The following is a 25,073-nucleotide window of genomic DNA, read 5'->3' on the forward strand; positions in this document are numbered from 1 at the left end:
GGGGGGGGGGGGGGGGGTACGATACCTCCCTGAAATGACTTTTTGCAAGTTGGGATGTCTGCTATTATGAATTTTGAATTTGATCTTAGGCTGGTGTGATGTGTGATGACATCATGGAGATGGTGTGGTAGAGTCAGATTTGCAGGATGGACAGTGATTTTTGTTTTGATGAGCAACTGCCTCTGGATAAAGCTGGTATCCATGGATCACTGGGGAAACAAAACCAGATCATATAATTTCAATAGCTCTGCATTATCTTATTGGATTGATAAACAAGTGTACATTAGTTCCATGTTTTTGTTAATGAAGCTGTTCTGCTGTAGATCCCTCTAGTCCAGTCAATGAATACTGAAACTGAAAAGGCATGGAACTGCATGGAATTGAAGCGTGGACTTAAAAAAGAGATGTGTTTCTTTTATTTCTTTCATTTAATTTCTTGGGACAATTCCTGGGATCACATGCATTGTATTTGTGCACTCTAACAATAATTTGTCCCTCAAAGGTAAAGTCTGCTAACACAGAGGCTAAAACCCTGACTTTCAAGGACGGCACTAGCCAACACTATGACCAGCTCCTGATTTCTACAGGTGGCAGGGATCATAGTTTGTTTTTAGATAAATGTCTCACAATATGTAGTGATAGATATGCTGACTTTTATCTGGATGCAGTGTCCCATGTTGAATTCTGTACTTTTGATTTTAGAGCCAGACCTCTGGAATGTCCTTGTGCTGAAAATGTGAAATTGCTAGAGAGTAAGGACGCCACAGAAATGCCACTATCAATTGCAAGTAATTCACCTTCTGTTAGAGATGCTTGAAGAGAAGAATGTGAAGTTCTGTACAAGTAACAGTATGGCTGAAATCTGGGGAGAAAATGGAAAGGTGCATAACTAAACAATCATAGAGCTAATGTTAGTGCATCAAACATCAAACACAATTGTTTTGGTTAAGGAAGTTGTTCTGAAAAATTATGAAGTCCTTCCAGCAGATATTGTAATTTTGGGCATTGGGATGTACAACAGTTTCCACATAGCAACTTTGTTGTTTTCACTGAAACAAAGACATTCATTTCTAACAGTTACAAATTCCTTTCTAAGGTGTCATTCCAAACTCTGAATTCCTTAAAGACACATCTGTGGAAAATTGATTCACGCAGTGCTGTTATTGTTGAAACGGTAACAGCCTTCATATCACATAGAGCAGACACTTTAATTATAAAATATACCAGTTTTTATATGACACCTGTGTTTTGCAGTCCATGAAAACCAACATTTCTGATGTCTTTGCTGCTGGAGATGGTGTCTTTTTCATTTCTTTTGGTTGGACATAAGAGAATCAATACTAGACAATGGGAATTGGCGCAAGCTTACAGTACCACATGATATAATAATAAGAGTCTGAATGTTAATAAATACAAAAAGTTTGGGATCAGAAAGGTTTTTTTTTTAAAAAAAAAGAAGTACTCTCAATATATTATATATAATATATATATATTTATCAAGCAAAAACACATTTAATTGATCAGGATATTTATATTGTTTCCAAATAATTCTGCTGTTCTTTCTATTCATCAAGATTCCTGTAGTGAACAGTAGTGTGTGTGGTCCCCCACAGGAAGAATCTCAGGCTTAAGCATGCTAAATCAACAGGTTGAGATAAATACTGTGCCATACTTCTGGACCATGCTGTTGGGAATACGTATCCGATATACAGGTGATCGTTCCAAGATAGATCTCCCTTCTCTGAGTAAATATAATATTTTAATAAAAACATTTTAACTCTTCATTTACTTTAATTCTGCAAGGCTATGGAGAAGGATACACTGAAATTGTCTTCAAAGGAAGCACAGAGGAAATACTTTTTTGGGGGCATTTTATATCAAGTAAGCTAAAAGTTTATGAAGAAGCCTTAAAAGTACATCAAAAGGTTAATATCTTGATATTGGGATCCATCTTATTTCAACGCTGTTTGTATCATAATCCAGAGATGAAGAGGTTGCTGCAGCTGCCAGCTTGAACTTTGACCCTGCTGTTGCAAGGGGCACAGTGAGTATCCATAAGTTACAATACCTCAACTCATTGTATCTATAAGGTGGAACTAAAAATTGAAAAGCCATTATTGAATTTATTTGCATGCATTTCAAAAGTGAAGCCCTTCGTAGGACATAATATTGGAATTTATTCTGCTTTCACAGATTTGATGACCTCAGCTGGTTGCAGCTTCCATGAAAGTGCTTTGGCACACTTACTTCCATGACTTCATTGATTACAGATTGTCCATCTGTCATTGACCTATAGCTGACCTATAGCTTAAAGACAGACTGGTTCTGTGCGTTGTCTTCCAAATAAGATTTTTCCACATAAATGTTATTTTTATCCTGGAAGGAATAAACAGTTATCATGCATTTGTTGTTAGAAACAGCTGAAGCACTTGGATGTCATCAGTGACTAAATAATGTGTGATAAGCATTTGTGCCAGCAGAAAATAATTTCTTCTTCAATGCCTATATATATAGAGATGTGGCCAAGATTTTATGTACACTTTGCAGTATCTGCAAAATGATAATTATTTGATCAAAATAAGAGTAAAACCAAAATATATTTTATTTAGTACTGACCTGAATACGATATTTCATATAAAATATGTTTACATAAGAAAATAATAGTTGAATAATAGAAGACCCAGTTCAAAACTGATTCTTAATGTGTTGTTACTTGGATGATCCACAGCTGTTTTTGTTTTTTTGTAACAGTTCTTCAGAAAAGTCCTTAGGGTCCCACAAATTATTATTATATTTTTTTTCTGTTTTCCAGCATCTGTTGCATATAAGAACCTTTTCCAACAATGTCTGTATGATTTTGAGATGCACATTTTCACCCTGAGGACAATTGAGGTACTCACATGCAACTATTACAAAAAGTTCAAATGCTCACTGATGCTCCAGAAGTAAATGCTGACATAAATACTTAAAACACACACACACACAAACTGTAATGCACATTAAGCAAATAATCCTAAGTAGATCATTTGTTTCTTTGACAATTGTATTTGATGATTCACTGCAACATCAAAATGGACAGATAATAAATATTTTCAGAAAAGCTGTGGACAACACAAGGATTTACATCTACTGAGGTGTCACAGTTGTTTTCTTAAACACACAAGTAATAATGATGATGCAAATAATAATGTCAGTTTAATTTATCATATTTAAAAAGTGTATTACTCTTATTCTACACTTTTTGTAATTTAAAATATTTTAATTTCTTATTAATTTCATAAATAATACATGTGGTCAATTATACCAAAGTTAAAATTTAAATAATTACTCAAGCATACAAATCAGGGTAAAACATCAGTGCATTATGTTATTATGCTTATGTTATTTATATAAAGATTTGCTACTTATTGTGACATGATTACAGTGCTGTGTAATATATTGCGTACTGAATAATACATGATGTACAGTTCACTGTGAGGACGGCAGTCTGGAGGCAGTGTTCTGCTCAGCGGTCAGTTCCCCGGATGAAGGTTGAGCGTGAATATGGCGCAGAGAGCACGAGCAGCGCGCCCGTGAGGGTTTCTGTCTGATACGCGCATATTTAGCCCGCTTAAGCTAACTTTACACTCAAGAAACTTCACCGACCCTATGAAGTTTATTTCTCAGCGGACATACATCTCACTACAGGTAAGACGTCTTTAAAGCGATTTGTATTACAAACATGAGTTGTTTGTATGCCAGCGCTGGTTGTTTTTGTGTCAGCCTGTAGTTTCGGTGAGTTTGTTCGTCGTGCTAATTTAGCTAATTCTTCACAGCTAGCTGAGAAGCTTAGGCTACTCACTGTCAAAACATACATTTTTTGTCATCGAAGTTAGTAACTAGAAAGTCACTCCGTTTTTAATGTCATTTAAGTTTTTATGTGTTTTCATGTTTAGAAGGCAATGATTGACCGTAGTTCGCAATATTAATGTAACGTTACCATAATCCCAGCCTCTTTTTTCCACTCGAGGTGCTCCTGAATTGTTATCTGGAAAGGTAGAAATTATCTATTATATCAGAGTTAGAATGTGCCTAAAACTACTTAAAAGTTTGGCAGAAATGTTCATGCGTTACTGGTGGAGTTAATAGAGCAGCAAGTCACATAAAACACCAAAGAAGTGACTCAAATGAATAAGAGTCGCTGTTCAGTTCGAGCTTGTTGATTCTTCCAAATGTGGGAGCGATTTTTAAGGGAACTGATAAGAAGTTGTGATGCTGATGCTGATACTGTCTATACAGTAAACAAGCTATTTTTTTGTTTGTTTTATCGTTACATAAAATCAGCCAACGTTTTCTCTCTGTGCTTTAGTCGTGTAATGTTGAGTATCAATAGCTCTGAGTCGGCAGTGCATGGTTGCACCTGTAGTATCGATTCTGACTGTTGAGTGTTTGTATGGTATGATGATTCATAGTTTACATCATCTAACAGAGTAGCTTCCTCTTCTAAGTGATGTAAAACCATTGTTTAATCAGTCATCAACATTTTCAGGCTAGGTCATCTTGTTTGACCTCAACTAAAGCATGACAATCTATGAAAATATGTGTCATGTTTGATAAATAAGGTTTTATGGCTTATGTGGTATGATATTGTGAGAATAGGAAGCTCATACTCAAGGAGGGGGGAAAAACTAATCTTTTTTTATTTTTAATTTTTTTTAAGAGGCCAAAAATGATAAAAAATGTGCAATCTGTTGTAGTTGCTGATATACAAATGTTCAACAAATAAGATGACATTCCTATGGCTTGTTGTGAGACCTTTCATTGAGATTTTTGTAACTTTAATAAAATGCATGGACATATCAGTTGTCACTTTATATCCTCCAATAATTTGTCTCAGTGAAATGATGTTTAAATGTTTAGCTTTATGATCAGAATTCTGTAGTTTTTATTGTGTGGGCAAAACATATAATACAGTGATGATTGAGAGATGATAAACTTATTTGTCATATTTGATACTCACATTTTAACGTGTTTTTGTGCAAGATGATGTATGGATTGAATAGTCAAGTAAACCATAGTTGCTCCCGTCCAGTAAGTGGTCATCTTGAAATATATATATATATATATATATATATATATATAATGTTGTACTTTATAAATATCATTAAAGATTACATCGCAAAACTGATAAACTATTAGACAATAGAGGGCAAGTAGTAGATTGCGTACAACAGGTTTTTAAGCAAAAGTTTTGATCATGCTGATAATTTAGAGGCCTAGTATTGTCAATAAAGCTTAATAGGATTAATTGTGCTCTTTTATGACTAATGGTTGAAACGAACTTCTAGTATATGTCACTTTTAGTTTATCCATGATTGTGTGTGCAGCATGAAATATTGGAATGCTGCCTTTATCTTTGAGTCGATGAACTACTATAAAGAGTGATAAGACATCCTCACAAGTTACTCAGTTGGTGATGGGGTAGCCATTTAATATCTCTTGGACCTTTCTCCTACCTTTCCTCATTGGTTGTAGTTTCACTTTCTTTATCCCTGAACTTTCAGCAGCTGTGGGTTTGTCAGGTTATGTGTGCTTCGAGGAGGTGTGATGGGGGATTCAGACAGGGGTGCTGTCTGTACCGGGCACTCCAAACATTCCTTAAATATTTCAGTGCTGGACATGGTCCCTCATAATGTGCAGTCTTCCATGCTCCTGCTTAAGCCAAGCGTTTGACTTTGTCTTTCAAAGGCAGTGTTTAAATATGTGACTGTTAATTCAGTTTACAAGCAAATGTGGTATTAAATGTTGTGTTATACTTATTTGGTATATTTGCGGTTTTAAACTTCATTTTGCAGATTGTGTTGCTTCTGAATAAGAATTACACTGAATCTGATTTTTTTTTTTTATGAAAAGCATCTGTATGAGTTTTTGTAGGCTCTGTTTTCTTCTGAGTTCTGTTATGAATTTCAGGTCTGTTCCATGAAAATTGCTGAACAACTAGCATACTGTAACTGAGTTTAGACTGTCGGTTATTGTTGAAGCCTCAATGTACGTTGTTCAGTGGTGCATTACCTAATTGTTCGTCAGCTGCCTGCAAAGTGATGCCACTGTTAAACTTGCCTGCGTTTGGTGTGTCCCTTTACTGAACACTATACTGTTGTCTTTGGTGAGGTTATGTGTAATCCGTTCCATCAGAAAGCCCTCTATCAAACTTGGACCTGCAGTCAAGTGCACATAAAGACTTTGTGTATGTAGCTCTTGCAAAGCATTGTGGGATGTTATCACATTGGAGTTCGGCTGCTGCTTTTATTGTTGCACAATGAGTGTATAACAAATAATGGTTGTTGGCCAAAAAGAAAAGTAATGTTGTTTTTGCTGCATTATGCATGCGTTAACTAGAATATTCGAAAGAAGACTCTGTGTGTTGTTTCTGATGAATGGGCTGAAGAATAAAAATATCCATGTCTATTCAAAGTGAGAAATATTATTCTTTCTATTATTACCTTCTCTGAGACCACTATTGTGTGGTTGCAAAATTTGATTTTGTTCAGAAATGAGACAAACCTTAGTTTTATTGGGTAAACTTTGTTGGAAAGAAGCTAAATTGCATACATTTTCTCTTCTTGTTTAAATCACAGCATTTAAGTGGACAGAAACGGCAGGCTCTGTAAACATTGGGTTGGTCTGATAAGAAGACCTCTAATGACAGAGTTACTAGTTCCAAGGTCAAGCTTTATTTGCAGTGCTCTCTACTGGGCTTGTAAAAACAAACTGCATGCCTGTTTCTGCTAAGCTAGCTTTATTCTACAAGTACAAACTAAAAAAAAAAAAATCAATCTGCTTGAATTGTTGCCCAAAGTCTTTAGGCTGTTTTGAGAGGTCAGTATTTCTGCTTATTAAAAGTCAATCCACAGAGACTGTCTTCCTGGCCAGTGCCCATCTCAGCAGTGCTGACCACAGAGATGTCTTTCTCACGGTTCACCAGTGCATAATGGCATGTGGCTGGAATGCCAGACTCAACCAGGAAGTGTTTGACTTTTTGAGTTCAATTGCTTTACACTTCTTAATGTCATACACAAAGCCTGATTGATTAGTTTTTTTTTTTAGCAGTCTATTGTGAACATTTCAAACCTCTTGTGGGCTGATGCCACCGATGGTTATAGAACAGGAAGTGTTCGTGTGAAGGTGATTCATTTACACTGATTGTATGAGAAGACTTACAAATAAGGAATTGCATTTGTCTTTGTGTATGTGTATAAAGCAGATGCATAGCTGTATATCTCTCCTAGAGTGCCTGTTTCTGTCACTATTGCTTCATCTTCACCTGTTCCAAATGAACAAAACTCACAGGTGCAAGCTAACCGCCTAAGTTTTACTCCTACTGTCTACCATGCAAAATTAAGCTGTGCTTGAAATGACTTCCTTCTACCTTATTGAGTGTCTCGCATTTATATTTTTATATTATGCTCAGCATATTGCCAAATATATTTCAGAAGAAAGTTAAAAGAAAGTTAAATTAAATGGATAGAGGGGAAATCATTTTATCATTTTGGTGTCATTATACTGAGGACTGGAGTAATGGCTTTTGAAAATGAAGTTTTGCCATCACAAGAATAAATTACATTTTAAAACGTATTTAAAATAAACAGAAAATGTTTATTTAAAATTGTAAAAACTATTTCGCAATACTAATGTTGGTGTTATTATATATATATTTTTTTGTAGTTCTCTGACTAATGGTTTTTAAAACATTTGTCAGAACGAGGAATTTCCATTTTGTGATACCACCCATGCAACAACAAAACTGAAAATTTATGCATGTTACAAAGTGAGGTTATTACTAATAATAACTCAATATGGTGCAAAGTATTCAGTCAGTCATTTATTATTCAAACATCAGTGTCTGAATTTTCTCGCTTATTTTTTGTTCACTCCTCCCTATCAGCTTTCAGTTACTGATCTGTCATCGTTCAGTCATTGAAACACAGTAAGTTGCTACTGCATAAGTAAGCAATGTCATATTTGACATCACTCCTTTGTGGTAATACTTGTCAAATGTGAGTTATGACCGCTCATCACTGTGTTGTAAGTATTTCCTTTGCACTGCTTGTGCAGTCTTTTTTTCACCTAGTTAATGTATGTCTGCTTCCGGAAACTAGTTTGAATATTTTCCAGTTCTGCAACTTTTGTTTGAGTACTTCACTCGCTCTGAATGTTTTCATTACCCTCAGTGTTTCAGCCCTTCATGAAACATTCACACCATTTCTAAGACTCCTGAAGCTGAAGCTTTGACCTTGTGCCCAAGTTAACATCTTTACAAAAGTTCAGGTTACACTTCAAATGCTTCCAAACTTTTGAAAAATGGCTCTTGCTGTTTCATAGTCCCAAGAAGCAGCTGAGTTTTCCCAGACTCAACCTGTCAAGTGTGGGAGGGGGTTTCGGCCCACTCATTTCAGAGTCCAGTATTTGGCTTCTGGGAGTGTCTCTGATACCCATGGAGGGAATGGGCTGGGCAAAAGCAGAGAAAAGGGGAAGAATGGAAAACTGGACAGCTTTTTGTACTGCACAAAGAGACGGAAAGGTGACATTTAAAATCCAGCAGCTGCCTTTATCTGTCTTCCATGTTTTGTGAATGAACAATGTGTTAATTGGGATCTCAAGTTTTCAGTCAACAATAAGAATTGGATGTACATTTTATAATGGTGTTTCCTTGTCTGGGCTTGTGAGGTGTGAAACCATTATTTAAATCAATGTTAATGTTAACTTAAAATGTCATGAGTTACTCATACTCTGATTTGTCAGATTTTTAGTACCCATTTCTTTCGATGTACACTACAATTATACTATACATTTTTTAAAATGTATGATGTTTGTACAATGTAAAATGCAATTTATTCCAGTGGTGGCAAAGCTGCATTTTCAGCAGCCATTACTCCAGTCAGTAATAATATTTGTCTTTTCCTGTTTCCAGGTCTGATGCTTTGCTGCAGCCATGTTCACCAAGAAGAAAAAGCAACGGATTCAGATCTCGGCCCCCTCCAACTTTGAGCATCGTGTCCACACTGATTTTGATGAGCAGGAGCAGAAGTTTGTGGGGCTTCCACGCCAGTGGCAGAGCCTCATTGAGGACACAGCCAGAAGGCCCAAACCTTTCATCGACGCCACGGTCATCACTACTGTAGAGCCACGCAAGGTCAGAGGGAGGGAGTCGGCATGTGTGTTTGGTCTAGGTCTTTAGTTTTTGTATTTTACTTTTGGTGAGTTAAAGCAGCAACTTTTAGGTTTAATGTGAGAAATTCTTGCTGATGTTTACAAGTAGGTTTGGTAATTGAAAAGTGGTTCCATTTATTAAAAAACAAAAAACAATAACTCATTACCTATTTGCATTGCCCAGGCAATTGTACGGGGTCGTAAGATCGGTGACGATGGCTCTCTCACATGGCTTTTGGATGAGTTTGAGACCATGTCGGTGATCCGCTCAAACTCGCTGCGCAGAGACAGTCCACCAACGCAACCACGCCGAGACTCTGGATCATTGGGAGGGGGCTATGAGAACGGAGAACACTCCCAATATAGACACCCTGATCGATATGGAGACAGCAAAGAGAGGTGCACAGACGACATCTCTTACTCCATCTAAATTTTTGGTTTTCCAAAGACTTCAATGGCAATATTGACAGTGAGACTTTTTTTCTGTATGTAGGGAGAAACCACGTCAGGAGCACCCAGGTGCTGATCCCAGACAGTCTCAGCGCCCAGCCCGGTCATCCAGAGAGGACAGCCGACCTCACCAGCAGCCTCGTGGACAGGAGCCCAACAGACACAAAGAGCCTGACTGGTCAGGAGGGCCAGCCGCACCGCCCCAGCACAGAGAACACGAACGAGACCGAGACCGAGAGCCACGTGAATATCGTAATCAGGTGGTGAGGCGAGAGGGGGCCAACGATAAGAGGCCCAAATCTAGCTATACCGGGAGGGACAGCAGCCCACAATCACCCCGTGAGAAGAGACCACTATCTGGGCCAAATATTCGCACCCCTAACCTACCTGTTACAGAGGGAGTGATAAAGACTGCACAGCAGACCAGCCGACCTTTCAACACATACCCACGATCCGAAAGTGACGCAGGGAGGAGCCCCAGTGGTCAGGTACACAGAAAATCAAATGAAATGATCTACATTGTTTCTAAAACCTAAGTTTCTTTCTTTTTTTTATCTGTATAGTAGGGTTGGGCTGCAAAGTGTTGTGCATTTCATTATATAATAATTGTATTTTTATATAATAAAAGGTAATTTATATTATAAACAAATGTTTATAAAATTTGTATAAAAATTACACTATATATTCATTACATATGATGTATTACATTTTTTTTTTTTTTTTTAAGGGGACATTCTGCCAATCTCATGTTTATCTCGAGTACCTATAGAGTAGTATTGCATCTTCCATATCTCAGAGTCTTTTAGAATTTTTTTTTAAAAGACAGTCAAGCTAAAAAAAGAGTTAAAGAGTCAAGCTTTTGCATAGCTATCGACTGCAAGCTCTGACATTGATATAGATTAAAACGGGAACAAAAACTTAAATTATATTTAATTTGTTTAAAAACATTCTTCACCAAAATGCCAGGAAGAAACAAACACTTGCACAACTCCGTTTCTGTCCCTGGAAAAAACAAACTTCATGTACTGTTCCCTTAACGTGGAGTTCTTTGGTAAAATGTACAAGGCTCTTTCCTCACAACTAAAAACACACTTCTTTAGTGACATTATGTTTGTTCGACTTGACGCAGTGCTGTGCAGGCTGATCAGTAGTGTTGAGTGTAAAGTGTTAAGTAAGTGTTGCTGTAATTATATTGAATGCAGTGTCTTTAACCCTCTGGACCCCAGCGCCTTCACTTTCAGTTTTTCCTGATTCACAAATCAATCAAATCTAAAAAGGGCCTACTTTTATTTGTGTACACAATAACAAAACATTGTGCTTTTGCAAAAAAAAAGAAAAAGAAAAAACGGTACACTTTCTGCCATCTAGGTCTCCGTGAGCAATAATTTTTAAATGAAGGTTTATAGGGATTTTAAGATGTAGCCTAATTAGCGATTTGAACAATTAAGTTACTTATTGAGTAAATCCTTTTAACCTTAGCTGAAACTTCTTCATCTTCATGGAGAACATGGCTCATGATTGCTTAGCAATGCCATGCACCACTGGAGCGCATCAAGGTGAAAGCATGTGAACAGCCTTTAAATCGATTGCGGATGGTTTCATCATCTCGGGTGGATAAAGTATAAAACGTTAAAAGTAATGAAAAACAATGCATTACCAAAAATACTTGGGTGGCTGGCACAGGGTAGGTCTATATTTGGGAAGTGCTAGATCAGTTTGCGCAGTGCTGCTTTAGCTCGAGTATACCTATTGTTGATTTTGTGGTCTGAAAACAAAATGAAAAATCCTTTGTAAACAAGTCCTGTGCAGCGCTGCCGACAACTTCCTAAACCTGAATAAAGCAATTGATGGGTGTTCTCTTGCTCTCACTCTTTTGGGAGAAGTGCCCATACAAGGAATTCCACCCTTTATGATGTCATACAGAGCCATACTAAAAAAAAACTTACGAACCCTGAAGGTGTGTTTTTGGCACAGAAATACTCTGTCATAGGTCATTTTAAACTTTGACCTTGTTTAGCATTAGAATCATACAATTTAACAGTTTAAAAAAAGTAAGAATGCTTGAAATGGCAAATTTATATAGTATAAATATATATAATATTTTATGTTTTATCTTTTCAAAATATATTCTTACGTTTGTTATGCAGGATTTAAAACCAGGAAAATCTCATGAGCCTCCCCACCACAATGGCCCATCTACTGGGGCTGTCCGGGGTGGAAACAGCAGCAGTAAAAGTGGTTCTCAGGGGCAGCACAGAGCAGAGCCCCAGCATCACGCCTCCCACCCAGCCTTAGGCCCTGAGCCCCCTCACAGCCAGCAGATGCCCCCAGTACCAAAACCGTCAGCCCCAGCTGCACCCCCACAGCAGAGGGAGCCGCAGCGGGTCTCCCACGAGCAGTTCCGTGCTGCCCTGCAGATGGTGGTTGACCCTGGGGACCCACGCACATTTCTGGACAACTACATCAAGATCGGTGAAGGTTCCACCGGCATTGTTTGTATTGCTACAGTGAAGACCACGGGCAAGCTGGTGGCTGTAAAGAAGATGGATCTGCGAAAACAGCAGCGACGAGAATTGCTGTTTAACGAGGTGGGTGCTATCCACAGGAGATTACAGTATTATGATTGGTTGTTCAGAAAGTTGTTTCTGTGTGACATGTAGCACATGGGAGCTTAAAGCTGAATTTCCAATCAGCGACAGGAAAGCAAAAATGCTTCTTCAGTGAAACCCTGTTTATAGATGCATAAAGGAATTGTGTGACAATTATAACTGCTGGTTGATTTTCTCCCACAAAATCTTTCCTTATCCACTTAATGAGATTTTTATTAAAAGAAACATTTTGCTGGCTTTGTTTCTTGTTTCTAAGGTGGTGATCATGCGGGACTATCACCATGAGAACGTGGTGGAGATGTACAACAGTTACTTAGTAGGGGATGAACTCTGGGTTGTCATGGAGTTCCTTGAGGGTGGAGCTTTGACTGACATAGTCACACATACCAGGCAAGTATTCCTTAGAAGTCACTAATTGTTTTTTTCAGTTGCTTTCAGTTTTGTTCTTAATCATATGTACTTTCAGATTCTCTTGAAAATAAATAATTGTATTTAGTTTTTGCTTATTTTTATTTTTTTATCTGCACATTTCTTGTATTCCCTTTTTTACTCACTCAAACACACACACACACACACACACACACACACATTTTGTGAAAAGTGGGGACATCCCATAGGCATAATGGTTTTTATACTGAACAAACTGTATATTATATGGCCCTACCCCTAAACCTAACTCTCACAGGAAACTTTGTGCATTTTTACTTTCTCAAAAAAACTAATTCTGTATGATTTATAAGTGTTTTGAAAAAATGGGGACATGTATTATGTCCTCGTAAGTCACCCTCTCCTTGTAATACCTGTGTCATACCCATGTCATTATACAGAGTTGTGTCCTGATATGTCACAGAAACAAGAGCACACACTTTCTTTTTTTTCAGCACACCTAACAAGTCACTTACATGAAAATATGATCAACCTTAAGCACCACTCTTCTCTAGGAATTAGTGCTGTCAAAATGAACACTTTAACGCAGGCGATTAATCTTTTCGGTTTAGCGCATTAAAAATATTTAAAAACGACAATACCGAGATCTATCAGAAATCGGACAAAAAATACAGAGATATTTTTTTTTTTTTTGTCCATATCGCCCGGCCCTAACTCTGCACCCACAAATGCAGTGGTGCCCACCACTAAACTACGATAAACTACGAGCATACATTGTCATAGATGTTGTCATGTAAGTAATAAAGTTACCAGAAAGGTGATTAAAGCTGGCTTAAAATTGTGCATGTCAGTATTTCTTATAAGTTACATTTAAAAGGGTCCTATTATGCTTTTAATTTTTTCAACTTTAGTTAGTCTGTAATGTTACTATTTAAGCATAATATAAGATCTGCAATACGATCTACAAAGTTACAAAGCCAAAGACAACTTCAAAAGGAGATATGAAATAAATGTGTTTAAAGCCCATTCACATGTTACGGAGCAGTAGTGCAGTGCCACTAGGTGGCAGAATATGACAGAAATTCAGTTTGGTATGTCATTTCGTCTGTATGATCATTTTATCAGCCTATAAAGATTTCATTCAAGGTTTAACATTTCCTTTATTTTATTTGTCTTTTTTTTCAGGATGAATGAAGAACAGATTGCCACCGTTTGTCTGTCTGTTCTGAAAGCTCTCTCAGTCCTTCACTCCCAAGGAGTCATTCACAGAGACATTAAGAGTGATTCTATTCTTCTCACCCATGATGGCAGGGTAAGTCCCTCTCTGCTCTTAAAGGAAAACAATTATGTCAGATGATAACAGGATCTTTGGTCGTACTGTATGCAGAGCTGACGCTTTACAAGTCATGTTTTGACTTGTGTAATGAGCTCAGAAACTGCCTTACTCGCTGCCAGAGTGTTGGTGTTTAAGCAGGTTTTTGTCAGACCTGTTCTTTTGTGTTCTCAGACCTGCATGTTCACTCGTGTGAGAAGATCTAAATGTGTCATCAAGTCAGCAGTGTACTAAAGCAGAATTAAATCGACCATGTGCTGAAATCTAAACAACATAATAATTTACTTGAGTACTTGACTTAAGAAACCTCAAAACTTGTAAACCCTGGTTTAAGAAAAAAGAAATCCTTGTTTGTGATGCATATTAGTGTTTTTTATTTTTTTTTGGGTAGCCACATGCTTCACTATGCATTTACAGAAATATAACTATGCAACTTCCTGCCATGATACAATTTTTTTATTTTTTTTTATGATGCTGAAACAGTCAGTGGTTTGTTAGATGGGGTCTGTACTTCATTATGTGGTTGATATAGGGAGGAAGTTCTTTCAGCCAGCCTCAGCTGTTTCTCGGCAGGGGCTGATTGTCTGTGTCTGTGTTTGTGTGTGTGACCTTACATGTTTAATTTCCGCTTGCAATTTTTCTGACACTACTTCTCATACAGTATCCCAGAGGCACATCATTTCTTGCATAGTTAGTCAAAATATTACACAAGCTTTCACTGGAAATTTGACAAGCTTCTTTGAAGCTAATTAAGCGATTATTTGTGATTTTCAAACAGGCTTTTTTTTCACTTTAGCATGTTGTTTTGCATTATAATTTCATGCAACTGTGAATGTTTAAATTAAAATATTAACCAGCAGTGATTATTCAAACATTTATTAATATCATGTTTTAATATTTCTATCTGGTTTAAGGATGTCAAATATACTGGTTCTTTGATTTCAAAATTCTAGTGAAATAAAAATAAAAAGTTCTCAGTTAAATTATGATCTGATCACTACTTCCAAAGTGTTGCATGTGCACTTGTGCATGCGATCTGCGGAGAGCACTTGCAATAGCAATGATCTTGCTGTGCATGGGAATTATTATGTGCTTTTCTCAATTAAAATGCTATCATAGTGAATTATTAATGGTTTGGCTTAAAATGCATCTTAACAGACCTGTCATTGTCTCATTTGTTGTTTATATTAATCTAACCAGTGTGGAAAAACACCAGCAGTTTATTATTTCACTTAAGTGGAATAATGGCCTGTGGATGCATAATAATCCAATCCCACCCTATGAAAAAAGAAGGCTACATAAAAGTCCTCATTTGTTTGGCAACTTGTATAACTTTTCTCTTTCTTTTTGTGTTCTCTCTGTTGTCATTTGCAGGTGAAGCTGTCCGACTTTGGCTTTTGTGCCCAGGTCTCTAAAGAGGTGCAGCGCAGGAAGTCTCTTGTAGGAACACCCTATTGGATGGCCCCTGAGCTCATCTCAAGACTCCCATATGGACCAGAGGCAAGTCACATCCCCCTCTGTTACATATGTTGCATCAGAGTCCTACACACTTGCTAATATTTGATGTAATTGTGGAGTATTATTTTCATTGTCATATGGCTCAGAGAATCGATAAGCATGGCCAGAATGTGGCAACAATAGCCAAGACTATTACTTGACTCCGTTTGATAATTCTGATTACTTTCAAACAGTCCTGTGCTTATTTGTTTATTCTCTGTAATCTGTAGACAGTAAAAATGGTTTCATTTACAATGTGTCTATTCACACGTTTCTGTTAAGCTTATGAAGACTGAAATTTGTTTGAGGCTACTTAATTTAGTAGATTTAATGCGGGTGCTGTCTCAATGTTAATCGGCTTGGGAACGGAATAGTATTAGTTCTGCTGTTAAATAAAGAGTTGGGTGTTCTGTTAAGTACTGGGGGTTGGGGTTTACCAAGCAGGACCCATGCAGGAGTCTGTTGCATTACTGCTGACATCACTGCAACTCACACAATTAAAACTGTTTTTACAGGTGGATATATGGTCACTTGGCATTATGGTCATTGAAATGGTGGATGGAGAGCCGCCATACTTCAACGAGCCTCCGCTCAAGGCCATGAAGATGATCCGAGATAATTTGCCACCTAAGCTCAAAAACCTCCACAAAGTAAACGCGTGTCCTCTTGCTTAACCATCTGGGAAAATGCATGTTAATGTTTAAACCAGTGTGTACTGACCAGATTAAGCATGTTTGACACCGCCGCTTACAATGTTGTTCTGTATCCATAGGTTTCGCCACTTCTCAAGGGATTCTTGGACCGCATGCTTGTGCGAGATCCTCCCCAGAGGGCCACAGCTCAAGAGCTGCTAAAGCATCCCTTCCTGAGTAAAGCGGGCCCTCCCTCTTGCATTGTTCCCCTCATGAGACAGAACCGCATGAGATGAGAAGAGAAATCTGGGTGGGATCTGTCAGACCCCTTGAGTTCAAAGCGAAGACCCAGATGCAAAGATGCTCTGTTTTAAACATCTGAAATGATTGAACAGGTCAAGACTTCTCGGAGAAAAGACCAATGATGCTACAGACATTAGGAGTTTTTTTTTCTCCCCCAGATATTTTTACCACTGTTTTATTACACTATGAAATGCACCATATTTGGTGACATGAAAAAGACATGATTAGATCCTTCACAGGTTTCCCTTTCCGACTAATTCAGAAACACGAGAACATGTGTTCTCTCAGTGGTTTTATGCTTGATCTCGAAGACTTTGCTTTTGGGTGAACCAAACTGAGGAGGTTTAGACATTATAAAAATGAACCACTTGGAGACTCTAATCCTTTCCAAACAAGGTTTTTTTTTTCTACACTTCTTCTTTTGCACCATTACCACACTACTCAGTCCATTTTTAACAGGAAAACAACTACTGAAGAAAACCTTTTAAAAAAGAAAATATGAAACTTTAGGCTCCTGTTACAACACTAAGCAATGGTAAACACTGGAGGTGGGTTTTTTCAGACCATTTTTAATTTAGATTTAATGAACAGAGTTATATTGGTTTTGTTTTTATATTCCGTTTTGAGTGACGGTGTGATGTTTAAAACACTGTTCTGAGATTGAGCTGCACTCCAATATGAAACTTTCTCCTTTGATGCATTGTTCCACTTTATGTAATCAAGGGGGAAGGGTTGGGTGTAAGGTGTTTTTTTTTTTTTTTTCTCTCTCTCTTCCAAAACTTTCACCTTAGCACCGCACCACATTAGCTGAGGAGGTTAAGTTGTTTTCAGTGTAGGGCAGAGGGTTCCTTTCATGTGTCGCCCAAATCCTCCAGCTAAGTAGCATACATCTTTGAAGTATTGTGGCCTTTCTCTGAAGGATTCATTGTGGATGGTCTTGCTGGAGAGATGTTGAACTAAACAAATGTATAGCTGAGCTTTACATATGCTCTATTTTATGATAGCTCGTTCAAAGGAAGTGGACCATGTTTAGATCCCCACACACTGAAATGTAGGCCAGAATGCATCTGCACTCGTGTAATTGGTCATTTCCACTACTGCGTTTTGTTATAAGAGCACCACGACGTTCAAGGATTAAGAGAGGAGTAGTGGAACAACCAAAGGCTGATTGAGATTGTGAAGGTTTATAATACTAATTAGTCCAAGTACACTACATCACATCATGCAAAAAGACTTGTTTATCTTTATACGAAAATTCTGTCATATATTCACCCTGTATAACCTTTATTCAAGATGACATCTTATGCATGTAGGGTTGACACGGTATGAGGGTGAGTTTTTTTGGGTGAACTATCCTGTATCTTCAAAGAGTCACAAAGATCCAGGACCAGAGTGGATGGGTGCAATGAAGAAGAAAAAAAAAAAAGTCTGTTTAAAAATTATTCCGATTTGTTGTAGTGACTTATGAATACTAGCTAATCATTTATGAGAGTCAAGTGAATGCATGTTTGTGAGAAGATCGAGGTCGCATTTACATTCTGTCATTCACAAATTGAGGAAGAATTGTAGAGATTAATCCTAGACTGATGTGGTAGCTTATGTATTTATCTGGAGTTTTTTTCTAAAAAAAATGATTTTGCAGAGGGCCTAAACTGTAACACTGCAAACATAACTCTAATTGTAGATGGGAAGGTTTGAGAAAATTAATGACAGTCGTTGACAAACATAAATAATTTAAAAACACTACTAGAATGTTAGTTTGTTTTTTCCACCAGTAAAAGATTGAATGGCATTTCTTTACATACTGGAGTTGCGTTATTTTTTTCAGGAGGTGAAGCATAATGAAACCATGACAATCAGGCATTGGAACAAAGAATGTAAATGCATTAAAATGTATATTCCGAGATGAATAATTAATGAAATTGAGAGAATAGTGTTTATATGCTCACATTTCTCTGTGAAATATTGTAGGCATTGTAGATAGGTGTTTAAGATCCTCGGTGCACTGAAGCAACAGGTTAGCAATCCTACTAACAAAGAAAAACCACCTTAATGCAGAACTGAAAGTGAAGACATTCTGTTTAGGCAATAGATGTTCCACAGTCTGCTACTTGATTTGTGACCAGCCACACTTCTTCTTTTTTTTGATACATCTGCAAATGTTTAATGACTTGACTGTTTAGGAAGAGGATACCTCCTATGACCACAAGCCTTATTTAATTGTGAATGGATATTGCTGTACAGTGAGAAAAATGGCATAATGCATGGACTTTCTCAAAAGATTGATCTAGTGAACATGTTGAAGAGCTTTCAGAAATGTCTTTTCTTTATTTTCTGAATTACATTACCAGGGCTGATCAGAAAATGATCCCTAATGTGGTAAGGTAATGAACCTTTTTTTTTTTTCTCTCGATTATGTTCCTCGATTCTCACGATCAGTACTGCAAATGCTCTCTGGAAGGGTACATTGTATTATATAATTTGGCTTTCATTTGTTTTCTCACCGAGTCTCATTGTTAGACTGTCACTGCATTAAAACTAACGGATCGCTCATATTCTGCTGTTGACTTATTTTAAGCCAGATAGGTTTCTAAATAATCTTGCACTGTACTTTTTTTTTAATTTGTCATCATAATTTTCTTTTTCCATCATGTAGATAGTTAAAGAGACTTGTTTTAAAGGTGGAGTAGAAGCATGAATGTTGTGCTCACTGCTGGCATCCTGACATCATCCTAATGTTCCCCCATGTCTGACACTCGTTTTGGGAATAACCCTCTTCAGCATCTATTAGAGACTGCTACTGACAAGCCTGTGTTTTTTTTTTTTTTTTTTTTTTGTGAAGTGTAAAATGGTTCATACTTGTTCATACTGGTTCTGTTGTTTTCTTCTTTTATTTCAAAGTATTGTCATTTTGGTGGACAGCTGATGTCAGAGTTCCCTCTATAATATGTGAATTTTTACTGGTGGTAAAATTGACACTTTTTTTTTTTTTTTTTCTTCTTTCAAAATACAGTTTTTAAACATCATCTGTCGGCTCCTTCATTTCACTCTTTAAGCCAGATGTGGTAGTATGGTTTTACTCTTGAGATAAACAGAAGGATGATGAACGGAACGTTTTCATATTGACACAGGATGTGTCATAATTATGGTTGACGTGAAGTTTCTTGATATGTGATAAGATCGTGTGAACTGGGAAAGTACTTCCAGTGAACTCCGATGCATTTTATTAAATTATAAATAATGTTTTATAATTTAAAAACTATAAGCAGAAGCTGCTTGTTCATATTTTATTAAATTAGAAATATATTGTAATTAACAAATAAAACATACAGAATAGATCGAAAAAGAGAAAAGGTTGAACACCCCAGCTGTACAACATTAGATGTTTAAATGCGCCCCATGATGCCCAAAAATGCAGTCTAGTAAGGCTGCTCCTAAGCTTTTGAGAGACAGCCACCATCACTGCATATTTTCGCTCACAGGCGATGCATCCACCTTGGGTTTTATCACTTCTGTTTAGTTTCTGTTTTTTGCCTCTTCCTCAGATTTTAAGGCAAATGGGGAAGCGAGTGCGCTTTAGGTGCGGTCGTAAAAAAATATTTGTATAAATAATAATACCACAGTACTGCTCTTCCACGAATTGCTTTCAGTTTCCAGAACATATGATAACCAATGTGGGCGGTCCGTTCACATCACTGTGGGCGGGGCTATCGAGAACACGCAGGCCGGCGACCAATCAGAGCTCGAGCTGCACATTATAACTCAGCTGTGTGGCGAGTCATGTGACAGCTGCTCTGGAATAGACGCACTTGTTGAATCAGGTCCTATTTACCCGGGGGTAACAGCTTGTGTGCAAAGTCGTCTGAAATCTTTGACGGCTCCCTCGTGACTGAAAACACACTAAAGAACGCACTGGACTTGATCGATTTTATAACCTCACATCACCGCGAGCTGCATTGCCAGGTGAGTTTCGTTTTGGATCAGACTTTGAAATACAATAGGATGCAACAATAGAGCTTTTGTGCACCTGTCTTCCGTTTCTCAAACCTACAGTAAGCGTATGAATAGTGTTATTGAATTATTGAGAGCAGAAGACTCAAAGATCAGTTCTCTTTTATCGGATGTGTCAGTGATGTTTCATATCCATCATAACCATAACTAGCTGTTTAAATGCCAGAAAAATGCGTTTTAATATAGCACAGCAATTTCACATTTCAACTCCATTCTTTGCTTTACTCTACTGTCACTATTGTGTACACTTTTCCAAAATGTAAAAAAAGATTATTGCAGTGTTTTAAAATAAAATACCATTTCAGTTTTTCTACTTCAATATTTAATGTTTAATTAAATGTGTTATTTGTGTCAAATTTACTAGCAACTTCTAAGTGAAAATAGTTTTTCAGCAATTTGTGACTGTTTGCAGATAGCAAAAATAATTTTGTCATTTTGTGTGGTGAAAATCGTGTAAAGATTATATTTTTGCGACTGATAATGATTTTTTAATGTGTTCCATAACCAATAAGCCATATACAGAGGCTTTTTAATTTTTCAACAACAGAATAAGCTAAATAAATAAATTCATAATAAATTATATTGAGATTGTACGAACTACATTCTAAACAATAACATTCATGCCATTTATTTTTTTCAGCAAATCCAAATTTAGCTTTTTTTTTTTTTTTGAATTTAATTTATTTAGTTACTTTGCATTTATTGATCGCTCCAATACTGATGATCTGAGAATCGATCAAACTGATAATTGGTCTAGTTTGTGGTACATAGGTCATGACAATAGATCATAATACACATACACTATATTCTCCTTATGAACAGAATATTACGTAATGTACATTATAACTTGCAGTATGCAGTTCACATAATTCTTGTGCAAAATAAGTCTCACATCAGTGTTCCTCAGTTTAATGATGTATTTAGTAAAGAAGGTTGCCACCCACGTTGTGGTCTGTTTTGTGCCAAGCTTACGTGTAAAAATGTCAGGCTGCCAAGAAGGGACAACCCTGCACGTTACACAGATGACTATACCACTGCAGAAATCAAAGCAAGTGTGCAGCGTTTGTGCTCCTGGAGATATTTTGTGTTCAACTTGCTCAACTTTGAGGCAAAACTGCCAGTCATTTTTAGACCACTATCGACTGACACCCTGACATTTAACACCACCTTTGGTATGGGAAATTACACTCTGGGTTGTGTTATTCTACGGTCACAGGCTGGGTGTGGTGTGTGTGCCAGCTGTAGCAAAGACAGCTGTAAATGCATCCCTTCTTTTTTTGTGCAACCACACCAACATGTGGTCAATGGTGTAAACACCCTGTTAGTCACACATGTAATGCACTTAAAAATGCATCTCTGAATGATGCTTGGAATGCATTAGATGCAAGACTCAGACCTGTGCATCTGTTCAGTAATGGAAACTGCTGATATGTGAATAGCTACAGGTTCCTGAGCTCTGTCTTTGTGTTTGTGTGTTGTGTCAGCAGGACCAAGTGTTTTGATGTCTGCACAGCGATTGTCTCTCTGGCCATGTGTGCGTACTGCGCTGAGCTGCGGGGTTCTCTTGCTGGCTGCTCTGCCAGACATTACCACAGGTACGAAGATTTCCTTTCAGCAGCCCACATCTTCCTCTTCCAGATAACCAGCCACTAGCTTCCTCTGAAAGCTGATAGTAAAGATTGTCATATGAACAGTTTTGCAATAATCAGTTATGAAACTTTGTACGCCAATCAGTCTCGTTCAAAAATAACACTTTTTACGGTGAGCATGTTTTTAATTTCTGAATTTAAATTCATTTTAGTTCTTTTTTGGGGGTCAGAATGTCAGTGTGATGCAACTTTCTTCATCATAGTGAAGGAAAAAAATACAATGAGTACATGTAGGGGAAAACTTTTACCTTATCAGGGTCATTTCTAATTTATCTTTCTTAATTCAAGGCAAGAATTGCTCCCACCCGATTGTAGAAGAACATGGAGGCTTCCGCTGTGAGCACTCTCCCTGTCGCGGTTTCCCTCACAAGACCATCATTCACTTTTTCTGCGAGCCTGGCTACGTTCTCCCCAAAGGCCACCATAGGTCACAGTGTGAGAATGGAAAATGGCATCGCAAAGCGCCCGTCTGCGTGCACCATCCAGGTAAGAAAAACAAAGAAATGTTAATGCACTTGACACATCCACTGCAATTTAGCCATTTACCATCATTTGAAGCAAGAGACGTATGCAGACTTTCATCTTGCATCAGTTGTCCATTAGTTCTGTATTCTGAATGAAGAAAATATGCTGAAGGAAGGCATAACAAAAGAAGAACCATTAATAAATGACCTAAATAAGCCCCAGACGCCCGGTAGTGAAGTAAACTGCTAAACTAAGGAGGGGAAAAACCATGATTCTCCATTCAGCACCCTTGCTTCCTTGTCTGAGCTGAAATGTGTCACGAGAGGAAACCAACAGCTTGAGCAGGAAGTCAGCAAAGACACCAAACTAACCAGTGTGAAGGTTTTTTCTTTCTTTCTGTGATGCACATAAAACCTTCGGAAACATTTGCATCATAGAATCCAAATCAAAGGATGTTATCCTCACCCAACCACTTCCAGAAACTTACCTTGATTTGTACGTCCGTTTGTTTTCAAGCTCTTTGGCGGATGTCTTAAAATGGTTTGTGTGTGAGTTTTGTTCTTTTTTTTTTGTCTTTAACAGAGGGTAAACCCGAACAATCAGAAAAAAAAGTAAACTCTGTCCAAAGTGTGGCCACGACTGCTATTGGAGTGTCCATATTCCTTCTCACCACAACGGCCTGTTTGGTCATCAAATCCCGTCTATTATCCTGTCGAACGCAATGGTATGTTGTTCCACTATTTATTGTTATCATCCAAAAAAAGAAAAGAAATGCACATTATAATTGTGAGATATAAACTTATAATTGCAAGAAAATTATTAATGGGTAATTTATAACAAATTACCTTTTTTTTTGTTTTGTTTTTTTTTTGTTTTTTTTTGCAGTTATAAAGGCATATCTCACAATTAATATATTTTTTTTTTTATAAATTATATTTTTATATCTGCCAATACTGCCTTTTTTCTCTCTGAATTAATGAGATCTAAACTCAGAATTGCAAAAAGTAAAAGATTTGTGGCAGAAATAATCTTCCAAAGAAGTCTGGAGTATTGGCTACTAAATTTGGAAATATATTTAAATAGAAAAATCAATTGCAATAATGTTTTCATTATTATTTATTAAAGAAATGCAGCCTCGATGACCACAAGTGAATTCTTTCAAAAACCTACTTCTTACAAAACCAGCCCCAAGTGTTTGAACCATAATGCATATCAACATCATTAACCCTTGTGTCTTTTTCATCAGGCATTCTTCAGATCAGTTGGACCTTGTTGTGGATGGCTTACCCGTATCTCTTCCCACATACGAGGAGGCAATCTACGACAGTTGGGGCCAGCGACTCCCGTCGTTCTGTGGACCCGCTCAGCTCCTGCTGACCCAGGACGCATCCGAACACCGTCCGCTGACTTCACTCATTCACCCCGATTCCAATCGCTGCATTGACACAGCCAATCAAAGCACAGATACTCCACCGCCTCCTTACGAAGAGGTCCAATCACGATCCAGAGACACTGAGAACGACCGGGACGAACAGGCTTTGCAAAGCGTACTTTCTGTTGATAAAAACAACTAATTACTGGACTTTGAACTCACCTTTAGCCTTTTGGTTATTCGTGTCCTTGCACAGGAGTCCTTGTGACTTTTCCTTCTGCCTTTGCTTCTGGATTCATCCTTTCCTTGGCTTAAAATATCAGTGTAAAACTGGTGTAGATGTTTCGCAATGACCTTATTGGTCAGATATGTTTGGTTTTCCTAGGTAACGTGCTGCAATATTGATTATGTTAAATGTTTTCAATGACCAGCTGGTGATGTGGTTCCCCTCCGTGAGGGGAAACGAGGTCTTTAAAGGGGACCTTTGTGAATGATGAATGATGTTTATTTAATGATACAGCCATTTCTGTAAGACTGAGGTGCTGTGGAGTTACATTTTTCAGGGTTATGGCTCAAGATAATGAAGTTTCTCAGAGAATTTAGATTGATTGAATGTAAGGAGCAGATTGAGATTGTGCCTGTTGACTGATGGATGTAGTATATGATTTTATTTGAATTCCTTCTTATTGTTAAATATTGCATTAACATATAGAACAGGGGAACAGACTTGAAGTGTGCTCGCTGAACGGACATTGAATGTTTTGTATTTGTTTTTATTGTTGTTTGGCATTTTATGATATGTAACATTTACATCCTGTACATAATTCTGCAGAATTAGTGTGTGTAAAAGTAATAATAATACACTTTTAAAACTTTATGAACTGGATGTTTGCTATTAAAAATGTTTTGAAATCTTTCTAGGGTTTGTGAGTGGTGTTTCACACACACACACACATATATATATTAAGATATGGTTAATACTGAAACTTGGTAAAACTATTATTTTGAGTGGTTTAAGTGTAATGGCGTGGGTAATAATGCAGTGTCAAGCTTGTTAACAGTAGTGTTTTCTCTGGTTTGAGCAGACAGATCAATAGTGGATTAAAAGTCATGACCCATAGGATATCATGGGGATTTTATTATATAGAAACAGAAAGTAACAGCATGCTTACGCAT

At 37.4% G+C, this 25,073-nt stretch overlaps 2 protein-coding genes and 1 pseudogene across 3 annotated transcripts; all 3 read left to right on the forward strand.

Annotated features, from left to right (window-relative positions):
- Nucleotides 1-34: 34 nt before the first annotated feature.
- LOC113058493 (apoptosis-inducing factor 3-like) lies at nucleotides 35-3,098 on the forward strand (annotated as a pseudogene).
- Nucleotides 3,099-3,483: 385 nt separating this feature from the next.
- Nucleotides 3,484-19,426, forward strand: pak4 (p21 protein (Cdc42/Rac)-activated kinase 4). 2 transcript variants are annotated; one of them, XM_026226437.1, is made up of 10 exons: nucleotides 3,484-3,687; nucleotides 8,951-9,172; nucleotides 9,374-9,588; nucleotides 9,683-10,127; nucleotides 11,787-12,227; nucleotides 12,505-12,638; nucleotides 13,821-13,947; nucleotides 15,343-15,468; nucleotides 15,981-16,115; nucleotides 16,238-19,426. In XM_026226437.1, the coding sequence occupies exons 2-10, from the start codon at nucleotides 8,972-8,974 to the stop codon at nucleotides 16,391-16,393; spliced, it is 1,980 nt and encodes a 659-aa protein (XP_026082222.1). In that variant the 5' UTR covers nucleotides 3,484-3,687; nucleotides 8,951-8,971; the 3' UTR covers nucleotides 16,394-19,426. The 2 variants fall into 2 exon arrangements, with proteins under 2 accessions (XP_026082222.1, XP_026082224.1); XM_026226439.1 differs by lacking the exon at nucleotides 3,484-3,687 and adding an exon at nucleotides 7,770-8,560 and having other exon boundaries at nucleotides 16,238-16,393.
- Nucleotides 19,427-20,155: 729 nt separating this feature from the next.
- On the forward strand, nucleotides 20,156-24,813 carry LOC113058497 (sushi domain-containing protein 6). Its single transcript, XM_026226445.1, has 5 exons — nucleotides 20,156-20,363; nucleotides 21,899-22,006; nucleotides 22,349-22,546; nucleotides 23,108-23,249; nucleotides 23,772-24,813. Exons 2-5 carry the CDS (start codon nucleotides 21,913-21,915, stop codon nucleotides 24,097-24,099), a joined length of 762 nt encoding a protein of 253 aa, XP_026082230.1. The 5' UTR covers nucleotides 20,156-20,363; nucleotides 21,899-21,912; the 3' UTR covers nucleotides 24,100-24,813.
- Nucleotides 24,814-25,073: the final 260 nt, after the last annotated feature.

This window comes from Carassius auratus, chromosome 40 (assembly GCF_003368295.1).
Source record: "Carassius auratus strain Wakin chromosome 40, ASM336829v1, whole genome shotgun sequence".
NCBI lineage: Eukaryota > Metazoa > Chordata > Actinopteri > Cypriniformes > Cyprinidae > Carassius > Carassius auratus.